Source organism: Chamaea fasciata, unplaced genomic scaffold (assembly GCF_029207755.1).
Source record: "Chamaea fasciata isolate MVZ Bird 193981 ecotype frontalis unplaced genomic scaffold, bChaFas1.0.hap1 SCAF_7, whole genome shotgun sequence".
Lineage (NCBI taxonomy): Eukaryota > Metazoa > Chordata > Aves > Passeriformes > Sylviidae > Chamaea > Chamaea fasciata.
Window position 1 is genome coordinate 8,667,739 of NW_027094092.1, and position 20,596 is coordinate 8,688,334.

The window sequence follows — 20,596 nt, forward strand, 5'->3', positions numbered from 1 at the left end:
TAAAGAAATGGAAAAGGAAACTACATCCTGATTTAGGCAAATGTTTGGAGAGAATGGGATAAGGGGGAAAAGAAATATAATGCTGCTCAAATATTTAATGTTTCAATTCCAAGACCAAATTCATAATAAATTCAATTTGATACCAATAAATATTATTTAAAACATGTTTTATACTTTATTTGGAATTTTGGGATCAATCAGGGATCGATATTCATGGCATACAAAGCTTAAAACATTTTAGGAGTTGGAGTATTTTAAAATCTTATTAGTAATCTCAGTTTTGAGATTACATTTCCTTTCTCCTCCTCTTGATATTTATTTTTAAAGCAAACAATCACAAAATGAACAAAGTTTCACTGTGTTCTACAATAATCTACAGAACCTCCTTTCCTAAAAAGCAGCAAAAGTTACAGAGGTGGTCTATGAAAGTAAGCACCACTAGCATGGAGTCAACCATTCCATTCAATAAAACACCATTTCTAAATGCACAAAGTCTCACTTTCATTTGTTTTTCTATTCAGAGAATTTCCCTGGTGCCCTTTTTGCCTACTATAATAACATGTTCTATATGTGAAGCCAAACCACACTTTCTTCCAGTATGAAATCTGAATTGAGATGATAATCAAATGTTCCTCTTACCTCGTTTTGGAGGTCTCGAATAATTTTGCTCTTCCTTTCTATTTCAGTCTTCAAAAAGTTAATCTACAATTATAAAGAAATGTTGAGTGGGAGTTGTTGAGGTGTAATTGTAAATACTAATTATTTTTTAAATGCTTTTAAAAGTTTTGGAAAAAAACTAACCACCAAACTAAAAAATTTTGCTTACATACTAAATTGGTATAGGCCACAGACAATAAATCTACAAGCATTTAGCATACTTACGAGAAAACTTGTAAACAAAAGAAGAAAATTGCTGTACGTAAATAGGCTTATTTTTGTTTTTCACCAGTAGACACAGCGTTTATTTTTCATAAGGTAGCTCAATGTGATCATCAAAGAACTGAGGATTTTTAAAATATTAACTGATTTTCTAACAAAAATATTTTTCTCCTCCAAGAACATATCTATCAGAGCAGGTTTCCAACACAGTTATTTTATTTGAATGCTACAGTGTTGTTCCTAATTAGATAAAGACCTTGCTTCTAGTCAGATCCCCCTGTAGAATAAAGTGTGTTATACATGGAAACATTCAAATATGGTCTTTATATCCTACTTAAGTCAATGACTTGACTTAAAAAGTAGAAATTCCAGTCACAAGGCTTAAGACTGAATTTAATCAAACAGAGGTTAAAAAATATTTTTTTACAAATGAGTTTTTTTCAGGACTGAGCTTTAATCACAGCTTATGGAATACAATGAGAGGAAGGAGGTTGTAACTATAAAAAACTAGGATTAAAAGAACACCTTTCTGTTACTTTGAAGGAAGATGCTCTTGGATAGTTCAATTAGCAAAATACTCATCCCTATTTACCCCACGTCCCATGCTGCTGATACAGAACTCTACCCAAGTTCAAGGGAAACTGTAGTTCTGACATTGCAATAGATTTGTTAAGGAAAACAAAACTCCTGTAAGAAACAGATTCAGATTATGGAATCACTGACACAAAGGTTAATGGTTTGGATATCATGTAGATTAAAAAATGACACCAAATCTACATGGCATGACAGCTGTTTTTAGAATCACGTCCACACTCAAGTAGACATGTCAGTAATTTAAAAAATATCACTGAACTGACAGCAGTCTCACCTGCATCAAAAGAGAAGTCAGAGAATGCTGTCATCACTTAAGACAGAAACATAGGCAGGGGGTCCACGAGACTAGTGCCACCTGACATGCTCCAATAGAACTTCTTTTACAAACTCTTCCAAAGCTTTGCCTAAATGCTTTGGTGCTTTGATTGTGGAAATACTGATTCCACACTCACCTGCTGGCTGAGAATGATGCTTTATTCAGCACCTGCCTAGCAATGACATACACAAATACTGGAATTTAGTACATGTATAGATAATAAACATGAAGATTTTGCATGACAAAAAATGAAGCTCATAATCAAAATATCAGATCAAGATAAATGGGGAGAAACAAAATACAGCTATTTGTTGTGATTATTTTGGTTTTTTCAGCTGTTCAAAGGAATTGGCAGCTATCCACCATTAAATATGAGAAAAACTAATACATTAACCTCCACTGAAGTGTGTTCCCTTTCTTAGACCTATCTCTCAGGAATATTAATATTCCTTCAAGGCACTTCACTTCTAGCTATGAATATATATAAAATAATTCAAGAGATGTGATACCAAAATTATTATCTCTACATAGCTTGGATCTTTTAGGGAAGAGACATTTAAGACAGCCCAGTACTATAAATTTATCCAGTAATCAACATTAGCTAAATTTTGTTTATTACTATTCACATACACATGCATCTTATACCACTGATACGGACATCTTACATAGTGCAAACATACCATTTTAGCTTACCTGAATTAAAAAAAAATAGAATTAACAAATTAAAAACTAAAAAGTATTTTCACATCACTTCCTTTTCAAAAATAATAGAAATATTATTTAGAAACTCATTAATTTTTGCCTTTATATTATAACAGCATTTTAAGGGTCTTCCACTATATCAGCAATTGATGGAGAGACGGGAAGACTGATTCGGTGGTCAGAATTCAATTTTACTCAGGTTTTCCAAGAACTTACATACCATTTCAGTAAGGTTAATAATTTCTACTACAATAATTAGGTTAAAAGATCAAACAAGCAACTTATGCATTTTACAACATCTTTATCATAGGGGGTTGATTGAATCTTTTCCCTTAAGCAGGTTTAATCCCATCTTCTCATAAGCTCAAAGTTCTGTTTGTCCTTGCCATGGCATCCTAGTCACCAGACTAGCTATGCTAATCAAGTCTGTCTTACTCTCGGTCTTGTGCATTCCCACACCACTATGTCTCTAACAAATGAAGAACCGCTTAGTCACAAAGTATAGCTATGGAACGTTACATAGGAGGGATTTATATGACTTGTCTACTGGGGCCAATAAAGGGGTAACCTTACTTATCCATTTAAGCGTATCCATGTATATAGCTTCATGCTTTAAGGCAGATCACAGTCTGTACCAGACAATTTGCATGACGCTTTTGGTAAGTCTCAAGGACAAGACATAATATAATTTTCTAGAAGAGACGTACAAATACTACCTTCAGTCATCAAATCCTGACAGTATAATAAGCCAGAATAGACATTTATACCCAGCTCTAAATTAATAGCAAAGAAAATAACCTTGACCTCTTTACATGTGTTGTCTGCCATTAATTGCATTCTGGCTGCAATTATGACAATACATGATGAAAATATATTGTCCTAAGGCTGAACTTTTCGATACTAAGCAAGGACACTGCTTCCATATCCTGGAGAGAGTCATCCAAGATACTCAGAGCTTTGTGTGTTTCAGAGCTTATTATGTTTATTAAGGACAACAGTTTCCATTCCTTTACTCATAGCAGTTGGTGACCTTGAAATGTTTAAATTAAATTTTTGCCCATCAAAATAGAGAATGCTTTAGCAGATGGTAGTGATTTAATTCTAAGAGTCAGACAATAGTAGTTATTCATGAGAGAATGGAAAAATCCCAATTTAACATCAGCAGCCAAGACTCAACTGTGAGCATGTTCACTCACCTCCAGACTTCTTGTATCTTGCTCAGGACTAAAATGAGCAGTTAAGGTGTAACTGAAATTCATTCATTAACACGTGACTATTTTGGCCATACCTGGAAACCCTGGCATACTCAGTGCTCATTCTCCTGCTCTAATTTTCCACTTATAGTGAAAAAAAAGACTTCAAAAGCCAGAGAGAACTGTCTAGGCTATTATGTAAAACATAGAAAATATTCTTTCCTTTGGGCAAAAATTGTTCTACAGAGTGCTAAATACTTCTAAAAGCAAAGCTGAATAGACTTTTACCTATTAGTATTTCCAAGATGAACGTAATTTCTAAACTGCAAGTTAGAGTTTGATTAGTAAATGAAACTTTTGTCAAAGGAACATTTAGGACTTTATGAACATTCATAAAAGTTTTTACTAGAAAAAACAAATACTTTTGAAGGGAAAAGAACATCAGATCTTTTTACTAAAAAACTTCCAAGTATGGGGATAATACGGAATCAAATTCCCCATATTCTGTTAGGTTTTTATTACTAGAAAAACCCTACTGACTTAAAAATACCCATATTGTTTATGGTTTCTTTTTTAAGTCATACATAAAATGTTACTTAATTCTCAGTTCTCATAATGAACAATGAGCGAAGAAAGGAAATTACACAGACGTATTTTCTCCTTTATTTTGATGGAGAGTACCTTATCTGTACTGCCAAACAATCCAATAGCACATTTTCTTTAAAAATGCTGGCATGATGTAAAATACCAACAGAATAAAACAGAAAAGGTAGACTAAACTCACTTTACTTAGCCAAATTATTTTAAAGTGTTTCCATGTTTATCTTCTCCCTCATCCAGAGCCAGCCAGCTCTTTATATAAACTTTAACTGCAGTAAATGGGAAATAAGTTTGCAAACTTGCTAAAAATGTAATTATTCCTTAACATGAGAACAGTCAGCATGAAGTACAGTCAAGCAAGGAGTCTGTCTCCCAAAAGCTCTAAGAGCCTTTTAACCTAATGAAGACATACAGAATCAATACTTATTCTATTTATTCAAATTCATTGAAAAATCCCACACAAACAAAGCAAAACACTTTCAAGTTACATGTGCCATTTGCTCTGTGCCTTGTTAACAGAAGTGAAAATTAGTCTATGATCTCCAACTCTGTTGCTGGAAGTGGCTCCACTTCACATTTAGAGATAATAGCTTAACATTAATTACACTTTTCTCACTGCATAAAACTTAATACAAATTGCTTAGATATTTGATGCTAATTGCAGAACAAAAAACTTTGTCAACTTTCAAGGATTGTTAAAGAGGACATCAGGTTATTTGGAATGATGTCTTACATATTTTATATGCATATTGTATGACTAAACCCAGTATGGTCCTTCTGAAAGGTCTTTAGATATAAAATAATCTACAGTTCTAGTGTGAGACGATCTGTAGAGAAGCTCCTTCACAACCAAAGTCTTTCTGGAAGACTGTATTTGACCTTGAATTTTGCAGGACTAGTCTGAAATTTAAACCATCCTTATCATAACTAGTGTTTCTCTGCACATTTTATACTCCCACACAAAACCGCTGAAACAGACATAAATGTATCTGAGATCTGCCATAAATTTTCTAGGAAAGACCTATCCCAAGACAGACTGCTGCTGCTCTCTGTTAGTGCTACAGACGCAGGACACAATCCAGAAAGGCAGTGCTCACTCCTGGTTAAGATCCCCCAAGTCAGCCCTCAGTGTGATTACTGCTCCAGAGGACAGGAATGTCTTTACATGTCCTTTCACTTTCCTCAAGCCTGAGCTGCTGCTTCTGCCCTCTGAAGGCTGTTCCTACCCAGCAGCAGCACCCCTGGCTGCCCTCTGCACCAGCCAGAGCTGGTACCCACCAACACTTACTTCAACAGCTGCTCAGAACAGCAACTGTTCTGCTGCCTACAGTTCTCGGTTCCTCTAGTCTTAAAGGGTCAAAAAATGGATATGCAACCACAGTAACATTGATATCTCTCTTTCTGATGAATCCTTTATGCTGTGCTAGTGAAAAGCCTTGCCACATGTTGCACAAGAAGACATGAATGCGAAGTCCAATGTATAGTTGTTGTCTCCTTTGTTTTTTTGTTTTGGTCAGAGTCCTTGAGTAATTTCCCAGTTATTTTTCATTTAATTTGACTTAATTCATATGAATTATTACTTACACTTTTACACAGACCTAATGAAGAACACCTTCAGGAAGGTGTTACCTGTTTAATTTATAAAGCAAATTAACAAAATCACTGTACTATGTCTCCTTGGCAAGTGCAGAAAAGAAATATGTATTTCCACCCTTCTCCCCCACACCAGTGGTTTATTAGTCTTTGTGAAACATAATTCTACTTTCATTTACTCTGATGAAAATCAAGATACACTTCACCAAGTCCTAGAATATAAAATGTGCTTAAATGTGATTAGAAACAAGGTTCACAATTAATTAAATTAGAATTAAATTCAAGCTCCCATCCTCTCACTAGTCTTCCATTATTAAAGCACTCAGAGTTTCTTTCATAGATTTCAAATAGTTTTCAGAAAACATAGAGCAAACACATAGACAAACCAGGTATAAAATAACCATGTGTGTCAGTAGTAATATCTATCTCCATTTCTATTGGAATTTTCATTTGAGGATTCTGATGCACTTTTTAAATATTCATTCAGTCTCACTGTGTTGTTGAGCTTCACTATGTACATTGTACTCTGAGGCATAAAGTAAATGTCACAAACCAAGGACACAGTTCTGATTTTCTTAGAATTATTATCGAGTTTAATAAGCTATTAGTGGCAAGTATTGGAATACAGCTCAAGAATTCAGAATCTTTAACCATCTGCCACCACTCCAAGCCAGCTTCTGTTATACACTCAGAGGAGCTTCTTGGTTTCTACACCAGGTGATATTTTGCTCACAGTTAATGGCAGATGTTGTTTTGTATAGAACAAATCTTGTGCTCTGCCAAGTGCTAGAGTGGGACTGAATGTACACAAGGCACTGTTGCTCAAATAAAAAAAAGCACTATATAACAAACACAAATCCATTCACTGCATCTGAGATTTATGTAATCCACACCTGAATTAGTCTAGAGTACAAAATCTAATCAAGAGATTCAATAATGAAATATGTTTTCCACCTTCCATTTGTAGGACTAGAATTCATTGTGCTAATAAAGCCAATAGGAATGCATTCAGTGCACCTGAAAAAAAAGTCAACTTTCAACTAGAATGTTCTGAGTACTTATCAGAGACAACTAGATACTATTTTTTTCTTACTTCAGAACTATATTGAAGGAGGTGATTCTCCCTCCTACTCTGCTCCTGTGAAACCCCACCTGGAGTAGTGTGTACAGCTCTGGTGTCCCCAGCATAGGAATGACATGGAACTGTCAGAGCAAGTTCAGAGGAGGGTGACAAAGCTGATGAGAGGACTGGAGCAATCCCCCATGGAGACAGGCTGAAAGAGTTGTAGCTGTTCAGCCTGGAGAAGAGAAGGTTGCATGCAGACCTCAGAGCAACCTTCCAGTGTGTGAAGGGACCTACAGGGAAGTCAGAGAGAGACCCTTCATCAGGAACTGCAGTGGCAGGACAAGGAGTAACGGGGATAAATTCAAAGATGGGAAATTTAGGTATTAAGAAGAAACCTTCCACTTGGAGGGAGGTGAGGCACTGGAACAGGCAGCCTGGGCAGGTTGTGGATACCCAACCCTGACAGTGTTCAAAGCTAGGTTCAATAAGGCCTGGAGTAACCTGGTCTAGTAGAAGGTGCCCATGCCCACGGCAGGGGAGGTTGGGATTAGATGATCTTTAAGGTCCATTCCAACCCCTTAACATTCTAAGACTCTAGGTTTCAATACAGACAATTTATAGATTGTCTCAGTACAAAAGGATCTTAAAACAAGAAAGATAACCAAACTATACTATCCTTTTCAAACTCAATACAGCTTTCAGATCACTTCTTTTCCCTCCTGAAGAGGACAGAAGTTCTTTTTTTTTCTCTAGACAAAAATACAAGTACCAAAATTACACTAATTATATGTTGTGTGGTACACAAGAATAAAAAGCAAACTTTACTCTTCAGACTTTTGAGCAACAAAGGGAAAAATGTATTTTCAAAAATCAGATTAACTGAAAGAAACCTGCAAAAGGAATCGATTGGTCCACAATCTATGCTGTTTCTAATTAGAAGTTAGGAAATCATACACTCTCACATTTTGTTCACCAAGGGTGTAAAGCCACATACAAATCATAGTGATACGAAAAAAGGTATTGTAAATATTTGTTGATTTTAATAATTACATTTGAACCTCTGTCTTGCACAAAGCCTTGTTTTGTGACCCTGGAGGACAGCAAAACTTTAGTCAACAAATCAGTAGTTATCCAACATGAAATATAAAATAGATCTATAAACACTTCTAGCAGGTTGTTTCCAAGTCCAGAGTTCAAATCATAAAACAGTTAAGGTTTGAAAGAACCTCTGGATATTAGTATCTAGTCAACTCATGCTCAGTTGTGTCCATGTTATAGGAATATTAATAATCAACACAGTAATATACTTTCATCTTAAGCAAACATGATTCTACTTTTTTCCCCTACAGTAGCAAAATGTGACTATTTATGCTCCAAAACATTACATTGCTACATGAAAGTCAAAACAACTGTGCAGTTTGTCCAGAAACAGAATCTCAATAAAGCATGAAATCTTAATAGGACTTAATAATACCTTCTATAGTGAAAATTAGTTCTACTATGGTCAAAAACAGACATTACTATTTTGTTGCTGAAAATCCATAGTAATTCCTAAAAAGTCAATAGATATATGACAGTGTATATTAGTATAGATGAGATATGTGGGTCCATAAAGATCATTCACCAGGGAGAGGACTTAGGCCTAAATTTTCTGTCTAAAGTCTCCAAAAGTGTATAAACACCCCTAAATTCCACAGAAATAAGGGAAGACAGGAATCTTAATATTTTAGAACATTCAAGTTTTTTGCATCACCTTTCTTCTGAAGCTTGCAGAGTACTAACATATATGTGAAATCCATTCTTTTTTTTTTTTACAAAGTTTTTTTAGCTAATAAATTCTCAAGGCATGATTAAGAAACAACAGAAAAATAACAAAAATAAGGAAAGAGAGAATCACTCACGGTAGCCTGCTGCTTCTCTGCTTTCTCAGCTGCCTCATTAAGCTGCTTTTGAAAGGCTTCCTGGAGAGATTTCACTTCCCTAGTTTATTGAAAACACAGAACACAAACTTCAACACAAGTTTCCATTAGGAAATAATCTTCAGATTGAAAAAATGGACATTTAATTATTCAGAGGAGCAAACAGATATACTTTGTGTATGAGACTTACAAATAAAATTATAATGACTCCATGAAGCATAGTTCCAAAGCAAAACAAAAATTATCTATGATGCAAACTGGCCACTCTTTTTATCTGCTGAATGGCCTGCTGTGCTAAACAGCTGCCAGTGCATAATTTCTAACAAAAATGACTGGCACGAAAAGAGTGAGGAAAATAGGCAAGTGAAAATGCACTGACATGGAGACATTATCAGTAGGAAATAGTTTATATCTGCTTTAAAACTAACAAATAAATCATACTCTGATAAAATTCAACCTCATATGCCACTTTCTAGAGACAAGCAACAAAAAATTCAGTAGAAGTTTCTGGCATAAAAAGAAAAAAGAACAGGATAATGGCTTGGATTGGGCCTTATTTGAATAAAGTGAAAACCCTTTGCATTGATTCAGCCAGAGATTTTCTCCAAATTGCAAGAATTTTCTATCCACAGCATCTGACACACTTTGGAGTTGCAGCAAAGTAGTAAAATGACATTTCATAACAGCTGTAGAGCGTTTGGAGGGTTGCTGCTTGTATGGATAAACTCTCAACAAGCATCAAGCCAAAACTGAATTTACACATGGTAACAGATAATAATTTAGCCCTGTGAAAACTAAACTGAATGGAAACCACTTAATTTTAAAAGACCTTGCTACCTGCTGGATCATCTTTCTTTTTAGCTGATAACCACTACTACTTTCAGCCATTTCAGCAACACTAGCACAGAACTAATGAATGAGCAGCATGAAAACAATATACCACCAGCACTAACAGATGCCATCATTTCAAAGTGTTGATGATGCACAGAAAGAATAAAACTGGGGGCATCACAGTAGCTGACCAAGTTTTACTTGCAACTTGGGAATTATTGAAGAATTTGCACAAAAGGAATTAAAAAAAAATCTATTTTGAAGTCAGCAGAACATTTACTTACAGAAGCTGAGATTCTGGTATTCTAAACTTTACTGTATCATCCAGCATTGTGGAGCATAATCAAAGTCGTGCTCAGACCAAATGCAGCTCATGTTTGTTCAAAGAAAGATCATAACATTAACATTGGGATATATTTTGAATTTTGGCTTCAATGCAATAGATTTAAGCGTAATACTGTGTTCACTTTTCTTCATTTACTGCAGATAAAACATAGCCTGAGGACCATGGCAAATAAACTGTGACCTTTCCTTAGTGAAATTCTATGAAGATTCTCTGGCACATTTTTAATACCTCTTTCATATGTTGAACTTTTACACCTCTCTGGAAAAGAAATCTAGTAAGTGTAAACAGCTAGCAACAGAAGTAGCCCCAAAGCATTTCCTTGTTACTACTACTACTGTAAAAACCTTTCATTTTCTGAATGATGGAGTGGGCTGCTCAGCAGTAGATTGCACTGACCCAGTCTTTATTTCTGGGAACTGCTCTTGTGCAGTATACTCAATGTCTGAATGCTTTAGAAGCAAAAGTCAGCATGTAATTTTGGGTGGATATTGAGAGACTGCAAGTGGTGATTAGGAAGAATATTTGAAATTTGTAGTAAAATTTTCTTTTAGCAGACTCAGTTTTCCCCTCTACAACTAAGATCTATTTAGTAAACAGCCCACTAACACTTTCAATCAATTCATGTCTCAGTTTCATAAAGGAAAGTTGTACAACAAGCCAACCACTACAAAACCGCATTCATGTATGATGAAGGATTTAGTCTGTGCAAAGGAAATCTGTGATGCTGAGATGTACCCCTTCAGTCACATCCAAGCCACCTAAGTATTAAACAGGACAATAGCTAAAGTCTTGCCTTTATAATTTAATATATTTACTTGGAATACCCGAAAGATTGTTACATGTCACAGTTAAAATAAGAAATTCTACTGGTATTGTACTGTGGACCTTATATATTGGGTGTTTAAGACATGAAGGTCATTTTCTTACAAGGTTTCTATGTTGCAATGTAACTTCATATGTACTTCCATGTGTACCTCCACAGTGAATGTGGATGTAAGATGGCCATGAAATTTAATTACTGCATTTTTAACAATTAAGCAAGTATGAACTTAATGAACTTTCATAATAAATATTTTTCCCAGGGAAAAATATGAAGTACAGATGCATTCATTATATACTGTTTTTCCAGCAAAAGTGGTCACTATATTAGTTATGTTTTCTTGCTATTAAAATTAGATTGATGTTGCTATTTGCTGGTCTGAATTTCAAGAATTAAGAGACACAAAATGATGAGACTTACTTGCAATGAAGCACTACGGAAATTGAAACTAAGCACTAGGCTGGGAACTTGCATTCTCAGCCACAGGGACTATTTTTTAAGTGCTCAATGAATAATTTGAAATTAATGCTTCTTTCTCCTCCTAACTCCACTCATCACAAATATCCAGTGCAAGTATTCCTGTTTGCACATGGACTAGCGATTTTGAGTGTCTACAAACAAACATTTAATTAAGAGGTTTGAACAAATGTCATCATCCCCAAACTTAGAGATTTAGACACTTTAGTAATTTATATTTCTAAAAATTCTGAATTTATTTTTTAAGGAATACTTCACGGCTAAATCTTCCTTTAAAATTCAAAATGCCTTTCTTTAGCAGATATCTCACCATAGCATTTTACCATCTTATGTCCAATATCAGCAAATCCATAATTTGTTTCAAAAAGAGTGTTTCTTGCCTTTATTTTATTGTTACAATCAGCAGACTCTGGAATACAGCAGTGTTTATCTAAATAGTAAAAGGAAAGGTGGAATTTGCTAGTCTGACAGTTTTTAGTCAGGAGGTAGAAAGAGAAGGAAAGAATTGAGTGTCTTACCTCTGGTTTTGGCCCAGTTCCAGAAGTTTCTCCACATCAGTTTTGGTTGATGCTTCATCATTTTTTAAAGACTGGGAACAACAAAAAAACTCTACTAAAGAGATCCTTTTTATTATTAATCTGTGCAAGTATTTGGCTCTTGTTCATAAAATAGTCCTGGTGAATTACAGACATTACCACTTAAGAAAATTGGAAGAGTAGTCTGACTTTTCTTTTACTGTAACTCAAACACAGTTAACTATACACAGCTGTGTATTTTTCAAATAATAAATGAGAGATAAATCCAATAAGCAGATTTAGAAACAGATGAATGACTAAAAGCAGTAGAATTTTATGACCAAGAAAGTGTGCATATATACGGAAGATAATCCTACAGCTCTTTGCCCATATCAGGATCTCTGTAGTTTTAAGTCTAAAATTTTTCACAGTCTAACTTTGCTGAATACTACCTTCAACTGTGCTACATTACAAAATAAATTTTCTACAAGAAGCGTATTTCTCTAAACAGTAAGAAAAAGCCTACATAACAGTGATAACACACTCAAAAAAACCCCAAAACTAAACCCAACTCCCAAACCAAAAACCCCAAAGATCAAAGGGTTGATTAACTAAAACCAGAGAAGTCTGGAACATAAGACAATATAACATATTAATATAATATAGCAGAGTACTGATACACACCACTAGTATTCTCCTGTGAACAGACAGTGCTGCTTCTCCTTTTATTTTTCCCAGCCAGTTTACAACGATGAAGATAAAAATGCATTGTCAGAAAAATAATTTCCTTTAAAATGGCATGAAATACAGAGACCAACTTCAACTGATAATGAGTCTAAACGTTTTCACCAGACCAACAGACTCTACTAGGAAAAGACAAGTGCTACCTCAGCTGAATATCTGGACCTCAAATCCAGGGCAGCATTTTCAATCTAGTTTTTCCTCTGAAGAGCTGATTTGAGTTGCAAGTTAATCTACTGCCCTTTCAGCCTATCCATGAGACCCAAAAGTTAAAAGCAGAGAAGTCTCAGCTCTGACTTCAGGCTCATCTAGCACAGTTTGTCAGCTGAACTTATAAAGCAATGCCCTCCAGTAAATCCAGTCAGACTGTGTGAATGGTGTGTTAGAAAGGCAAACTAAGCAATTAAATTAAGTTGAGTGTATGGAATTCAGCAGCAAAGATCCAACCTGCAACAGGAAAGGACATCCTCTGCAGTAGCTGCCAGTACAAATGTGTGTCAGCTCCATTAATACTGCGTATTTCTTGTCCTTCCCTTCCTTTCTCTGTATTCTATTTTCACATTTTACTAATTTTTGTTGAGTTGATATAGGTCTCAACACATTAGGACAAAATTTTCCAATAAACCATCAGGTTTATATTATGTAGAAGATCAACAAAATAAGCAAAATAATTATTCACACATGTTCAATTATTTTTATAAAAAGGAACACATTCTTTTGTAATTAAAAGACACCAATAAGAAAATGCTGAGGTAAGCAAGTAATCCTATAGAAACTGAGACAGAGTCTAACCTGGAGGTTTACTTTAATTCCCTGAAGTTCTTTGGAAGTCTTTAACAGCTGATGAAGTATGTTGCTCCTTTCCTTAAAGACTTCTTTCAGCTGTCTTTCCAGTTCTTCATAGCCCTGTCTAACACAAAGAATAAAAGCATGAGATCATCCCAAAACATCAGTCAATGCACCTGAAAACATATCTTAGTTCATCTTGATTTCTAAATAATCGAATTTTAGTCTCACATGCATTTGATAAGCATTCTTAGGAAGGTTTCACACACATTAGTTTTCCACATCACCATGCCAACAGCCTGAAGCTGTGTTATTATATGAAAAACATAGTGTATTTCATGAAGCTGATGTTAGATTAACAAAAATTAAATAGTTTCACCACAGCATAGTAACATGTATTCCGTATTTGAAAACACATCAGTTACGAAACATATCTTTACAGATACAGAAATTTTGTCCTGATGAACACAAGCACACTTGTCTGAATTTAACTAACAAGATGATCTGTTCAATTAAGAAAAACTGCAACATGTAAGCCAATTGAACCAGATGTTAGAAGACTTAATCAGAATAAGACCACTGAAGCTGGAGAAGATTTAAGATGAAAGAAGACCTCATCCATATCTAGGTACCTGTCAGAATGAAGCATATGGGTCTTTAAGGAAGATGGCATCATCCTTCACCGTGCAGAAGAAAGTAAGAGAAGTATCACTGCTATGTTAATGAACAGTTCTACTTTTTGTCTTTCACTTTCACCCACTGGTATTCATTTCCCATTGGCAAAAAAAAAAAAAAAAAAAAAAAAAAAAAAAAAAAAAAAAAAAAAAAAAAAGGATATCCAAAGCCCTTCTCTTTAGTGGAAACACTCCTTCCAGAGCACTTTCTCCTAAAACTGGTCTCTAAACCAAGACACTCATTCAGCAAACGTGCAACAGTTTATTTATAAGCTCCTCTTTTTAAAAAAAGTTTTGTGCCCTAACTATAATTACTAGTTTAGGGCATTCTACTGTAAATTCTAGGAAAAACAGGTGATTTGATAAGAGGGTACCAAATTGTAACAAATACTGCTTACAAAGTACCCTTGCAAAGTGCATTATCAGGTGGGTTTTTAGAAAGAAATCTTTTGAAGGTATTCTTGGTAGTGGAAGTGGGCACAAGGCTCTGGTTCATATTTAAGTGAGAAAAAGATTAATCGTAATTCTAAGTCAACATTAAGACTTGAAGTTGAAGATAAGAATCTTTAAAATTGTACCATAACCAAAAGAGATGGAAATAATCTGTAATACAACAGAGCATTGCAATGCTGATTTTCCTGTCTTTCTAAGTAGGAACATTTTACAACTAGAAAATCTGTGACATTTTTTATTAATCAAAACCCAAAATGATCAGGTTATCCAGATTAAGTAGGCTGCATATAATTACAGCACATATATATATACACACATGCATATATATATAATGTATTATAATAGTATCGAACCTGAGTTTCAAGTCCCTCTTCTACCTGATTTAATTTAATTCTGCATTAACTATTACACTTGGGAAAAGTCATTTAAGCATTAAGCTGATCAGCAGATATGCTTCTGCTGAAATCCAGCCTTTGTCAGATAAAACTATTCTGCATACTCAAATGACACACACATTATATTTTGTATTTGGGCATTACCCTAACACTGTGTTTCAGACTGGGGTGGGGGAGAGGGGGAAAGGTGGACAGGGAAAAAATTTCCCCACTTACAAATTTCTGTTAATCAAATCAACAGGGTATTTTACTTCTGCACGTTCTGGCTTTGCACAGAAGAATCTTGTTTCAAGCCCTTTGTCCTTCATTCACTTTCCTTTCTTAGAATATGCTGACATTTTGAATTCAACATGATCATCTTCTGGCAGTGTCTGGGAAGGGTATTCTGCAGCATTCAGTGGGAGAAATACATGTGAAAATTACTAATTTTATAATATTTGACCTAGACTCTTCAGCAGTACTGTTTTTTTCCTGCTATTTCTAACATTTTTCCCCATTGGGAAGCACAAACATATATATATGTATGCATACACACTCATACAACCACTCCAATAACTACATGTACATATACACTTATGACAAAGGATTTTTATGTATTTTGGAAGTGTTGACACTTCTATCACATACTTCCCATAAACCAGTTAAATATTTTTCTTGTTTATGCATTGATTTTTAGGTACATCATGGAATTCCTCAAAGTTTTTTCTATTTTTACTAAATTAGTATTTATAAAGATGTCCATTACTACCCCTGCTACCTGCCTTGAGTGTTCTCAATTCATATTTTGCTGACAGGAATAAAAGACTCTAAAGATTATAAAGACTATAAAGACTCTTTTAAATCCTCATTCCACATTTAGAAAAGGAGAAAAAACACTGCAGTATTTAAGGAAGGATATTGTACACAGTCCTTAAAACAGAACCAAGTCAAAGTAGCATTATTTTAGCTGTGTGACTGCACATAATAAAAATTAGTTCCCTGTCTCCTCTCAGAGAAGCTCAGGCACTATTACGGGGTTTCTGTAATTCGGTTATTCCTTTACATCCATTTACAGTTTAAACATATATATTTACAACAAAAATAGATATGTATGTATGAAATCTCATCTTGAGAGTTTCAGACAAAGAACCATTCAGCATTTGCTTACATTAAGCAGCCATTTCTATGCACCTATTTGTCTTTTCAGACACGTATGAACCACTTCATGCACCAGCCTGATGACTCACTCCCTTCCTTGAAATGAGAATTTCTAAATCATTGCCTTGTTTAGGAAATTTTAGGAAGGGTAGAAACAAGCACTGGACCTTATTTACAACTGATGTTACCTCCTTAATTGAAATCTGTTTGTTAACATTTGTCTTAGAGATGCAAAGAACACCAAACAAGCATCTCCACCAAATACAGCCAATCCGGTTTTAATTACAAAAATAATTATTTTGAGAGATCTGGCTGAGTTTTGTACTAGCTACAAATAATTCTTTCAACTTTTCTGTTTGCAATTCTGAAAGGAAAGACAAAACCCAGTAATATTGCTGATCCACCATTATTGAAGGGACACTTATAAAAGAATAAATGCATACATACTTGAAAATATTACAAATTGTGAATAGAAAAAATGGAATTACACAAAGTTTTTCTGTACTTTTGAGCATCACTACACAAATTTGTGTGCCATCATGAAATTAAGAGCTTCTGGAAAGGTGACCTGACTCAAAAAAGATCGATTTCAAGGGCAATTGCCATTTATTGTTTAATTGGACTAAGATCTTAGATTTGAAATCAGAATTTTAAATCTAGTTTCATTATATAATAGTTTATTGACAGCTGCCCTTTATATTGAATATTTTTTGTACAAGTGTAAATATATCAGCTCTTAAAAGAATCACATTAGAATTTAAATACTTTATATCTCATGAGTTTTCTTCAGGTTAAATAAATACACTGACTTAGAAACTGAAATGAAGATTTGACCTTGATATTGTCTTTTCATTTCTACAGCTCTCAAAAGGTACCATAATATCAATAATTTTCTTGCTAAGATATAAATTTAAATCAGGAATATCTGCATGTTCATTCAGCAGAGAATCTGGGAACTCTACTTCTCCAGTAAATAAAATCAGTGTGCTGATTTTTCTTTTGCTAAGGGCTGTCACTGGGAAAAATGTCTCAGTTTGGGAAATTTTTCCTTAATTTAACTAACTGTTATTAAACCCCCACTTCTGATTGCTGATCAGGGTACTTGGAAAAGAGGAGAGCATAGAAGGACAAGAAAAAATCAAACTCCTATAAATACTCTTCCTTCCTCTTCCCCATACTCATCCTACACCAAATCTCTTTTTTTCTCCTACACCCCATCTCAGCTTCCTGGATGTGCATGGCAGGTTATCCTTGAGCCATTCCAGGAACCACAGGAGACTGGGACAGTGCACAGCAGCTTTCCCCCTGATGCTCATGGTCTGCTTGTGCTTTTTCTCTACTCCAGTGTGAGTTCTCCATGGGCTGAAGTCACTCAGGGTGGTCCCACTCTGCCATGTGTGACCCACAGGCTGCCACTCCTCAGGTGCATCCCTGCTCTAGTGCAGGTGACCCACAGGCTGCAGCTCCTTCAGAAACACCCACTTCACACTGCACACCTCCTTCCAAGAGTATGCTTCCAGCCACATTTAGAGCAACTCAACCTCATCACTCAATGTCCAAGGCCATCTCCTCCACATCTTCAGCAGCATTTTCCTGTCCCTCTTTCTTAAATCTGTGTGAGCAGGGAGACCACGTACTCCTCTAACAGGCTGCAGTGTTGGCATGTGATGGAGTGTTTGCATCCATCAGTGGAACCAGAGGAAGCAGCATGCTTCTCTCCCCTTTTTCAGCCCTTTAAAAGTATGAACTCAAGTGAAAAAACTGTTTGTCCAAAAGACATACAGAGATAGAAGAAAGAAGAATGAAGCGTCTGAACCAAACCCAGCAAATAAACTGAGATGCCCAAAAGGTGGTGGTGGTGATGATTTTGAAAGGCAAGATTGTACACAGATAACTCTAAATATTCTTCTCCTAGGGACAATAGTCTACATCCTCATACACATTTCAAAATGGCTGTCTGACCTAACACTTCCCACAAGTCCCAAAAGAGAGGACATACAGGGAAGTTTGTACATTATTCCAGTACCTTTTCTTTGTCATTTTGGCCAGTGACAACCTTCAACAGACCAAGCGTAACACCACAAAACTGACAAGGTAATGTTATGTTGCTGCTACTGCCTCCTCCTAGGGAAGCAAAGATATGCTAATTATATCTGCAGCTATATATAAGCTGTGATCCTTTCCTAGAATGCTCATCAAGCACATTACTGAGCTGTAGCACACCATCAAGCTCTGGGCCAAGGCTATATTTAAACTGGTTGGTGTCACCTACCTAGGAATTAACCAAAGTCAATCAGAACATCCTGAGATCCTATTATAAATTAGGAAAGGATACCTCTCAATATTAAAAAAAAACTATCTAGGAAGAAAAGTGAGGCATTGAGAATTTCACTCCAAAGTAATCTGATTATGTTAGAGCTTGTAAATACCTAAACATACACATTTCCACATATAGATCCTACTGGTGGGAAGCTTGTTTCTAGTTTCTTAGTCTTGTCCCTTTCACTCTGAAAAACAGATTCTCTAAAAATATGATGCAGATATTCCTCAGCAAGTTTCTTCTATTTTTTTTAATGATAGCTATCAATGACTAAATGACACTGCTTTCACAGCTAGGTCCTCTGCTATATTAAACATACTTTTTAATATTATACTGAAATGCAACAGATGAACAGTAGGATACAACTTTAGAATGGAAGTTTAATAGATTTCCTTTCCTTACAGTTTCAGTTTAGGCTTTTTTCTTGGTTTTAAACAAACATTTCCAAATATCCTTACAACGAATACGCATAAAAGCCATAAATTTCAGAGCTTCCCAAGACTCTTTGGTTTTCACAGTTACAAGGACTGCTAACATGGACTTATGCTATTGCTGCTACTACATTTTTAAAGCACTGTTTTATACTTTGCCCAGACAAACAAATCTAAGAGGTCATAGCATCCATTTCTTCATCAATTAAAAGGCATCAAGTACTGTGCATTAAGCTCAAATCCATATTCTTCAAGCAATTTGGATGTTGATAATAGCAGATATATTTCCTGCTGCATTTAACATTTTATTTAAATTACAGCTAATTCATCCATTTCATTATTTACACTACACAAATCCAGTAGTGTAAAACCGTGCCTGCTGTAAGACCTACCCTGCCAAAAGTAAAATTAAAAACAGAAAGAAAATATCTATGGAAGGGGAAAAAAATCCTGAAAACTCATGAGGAAACATTATTTCCTGTATAGGAAACCCTGGACAACCACAAACTGAAATGAGAATATCTGTTTGTCTGAGTGATGCAGTGAAATGTGACATGACACAAAACCTTAGGAGTAGTGTTTCATGTGATTTTGATTCTACTGATTCACAAGCACAATCTTAATTTAATTTGTACATACCCAATGAAACCAAGTAAGTCTGATTAAATATAGCTGTATGAGCTTTACACTATTTGATTTCTTCACACCTGCATACACTTAGCTTATTTCTACACATTTCAGATAAATGCAGACAGAAATAAAGAATCTGTTCTATTAGTTCTGTACATTTTTACACTACAGTGGATTTATTTCCACTCTACATTACGTTCAAATCCCCAAATTAAACAATTCATACCAAATCTGACATCAGCAAAATAATAAGCAATATATTAAAGAATACATATTTTAAAATTGTCTATCTGTAGCAGATATGGACTATAATTGAATCACCCAGACTGAGCCACATTGCTAAGGCCTTTAGGCCGCAGCATTGAGGCCTGTAGGCGTTGTGGCGCATATAGAAATTCAGTGCCAGGAGTGTGTCGCAGTTAGAATTATAACTTAAGGTGTTAGCAAGGGTCAAAGGGTTTTATAGTAGTTAGCAAGTATAGTAATTGGTGTGGACACAGTAGCTGCCTTAAAGGGTTGGTAAACAATAAGAGTTTACATTATTTCCTGTTCTGTGTGCCAATTAGAATTCTCCTGTAACTGTAAACTATATAGAGTGTATAACACCTGCCATCTTCACACAATAAAGGGAGAAATGTAGCATTAATCATATTGGTCATATCTGCATTTGCTTTGCCGACTTCCCTTCATTATTGGGGTTCCCCTGTGACTTTGTCTATCTGTAAAAACATCCCAGTTTAGCACATTCCTGGTTGTGCATTTTCCAACTATCAGAGCTCTTTACATGTAACAAGCTTACCTTAATTCACACCTCCCATATAGCATGTCTTGGTTATTATGACTGCTCTAATGTTAGGAAAATATAAGCTAAAAAAAGACAGGTTACATCAGATAGAGGATGTGCAACTATCACAGAGGAAATTACTCTTTCCATATTTTCTGCAAGATATTTCTGTTACTTCTCTCCCACCATTTACAAATACATGGAATATTTACAAAATCTAACTAACTTGCTGAGACAAATTAATGTAATATCATGTGGGCTGGATTATTCCAGATGTTAATTTAAACTGAAACATCACAGCAGAAAAGCTACACTATATTATTAAAATATGTTTGATATTTCATCTTCCCATTAACATAGTTATATGCAACACAAAGGCTTCATATTTAATCTT

General features: G+C 35.2%; 1 protein-coding gene across 1 annotated transcript in view; it reads right to left on the reverse strand.

Moving 5' to 3' along the window:
- LUZP2 (leucine zipper protein 2) overlaps positions 1–20,596 on the reverse strand; it is an 88,139-nt gene that overhangs the window by 43,068 nt on the left and 24,475 nt on the right. Inside the window, exons 2-5 of the mRNA XM_066187469.1 lie at positions 13,385–13,502; positions 11,855–11,925; positions 8,845–8,923; positions 640–702 (exon numbers count right to left, since the gene is read on the reverse strand). Of these exons, the coding sequence (XP_066043566.1) occupies positions 640–702; positions 8,845–8,923; positions 11,855–11,925; positions 13,385–13,502 (331 nt within the window). The remainder of the gene's footprint in view (positions 1–639; positions 703–8,844; positions 8,924–11,854; positions 11,926–13,384; positions 13,503–20,596) is intronic.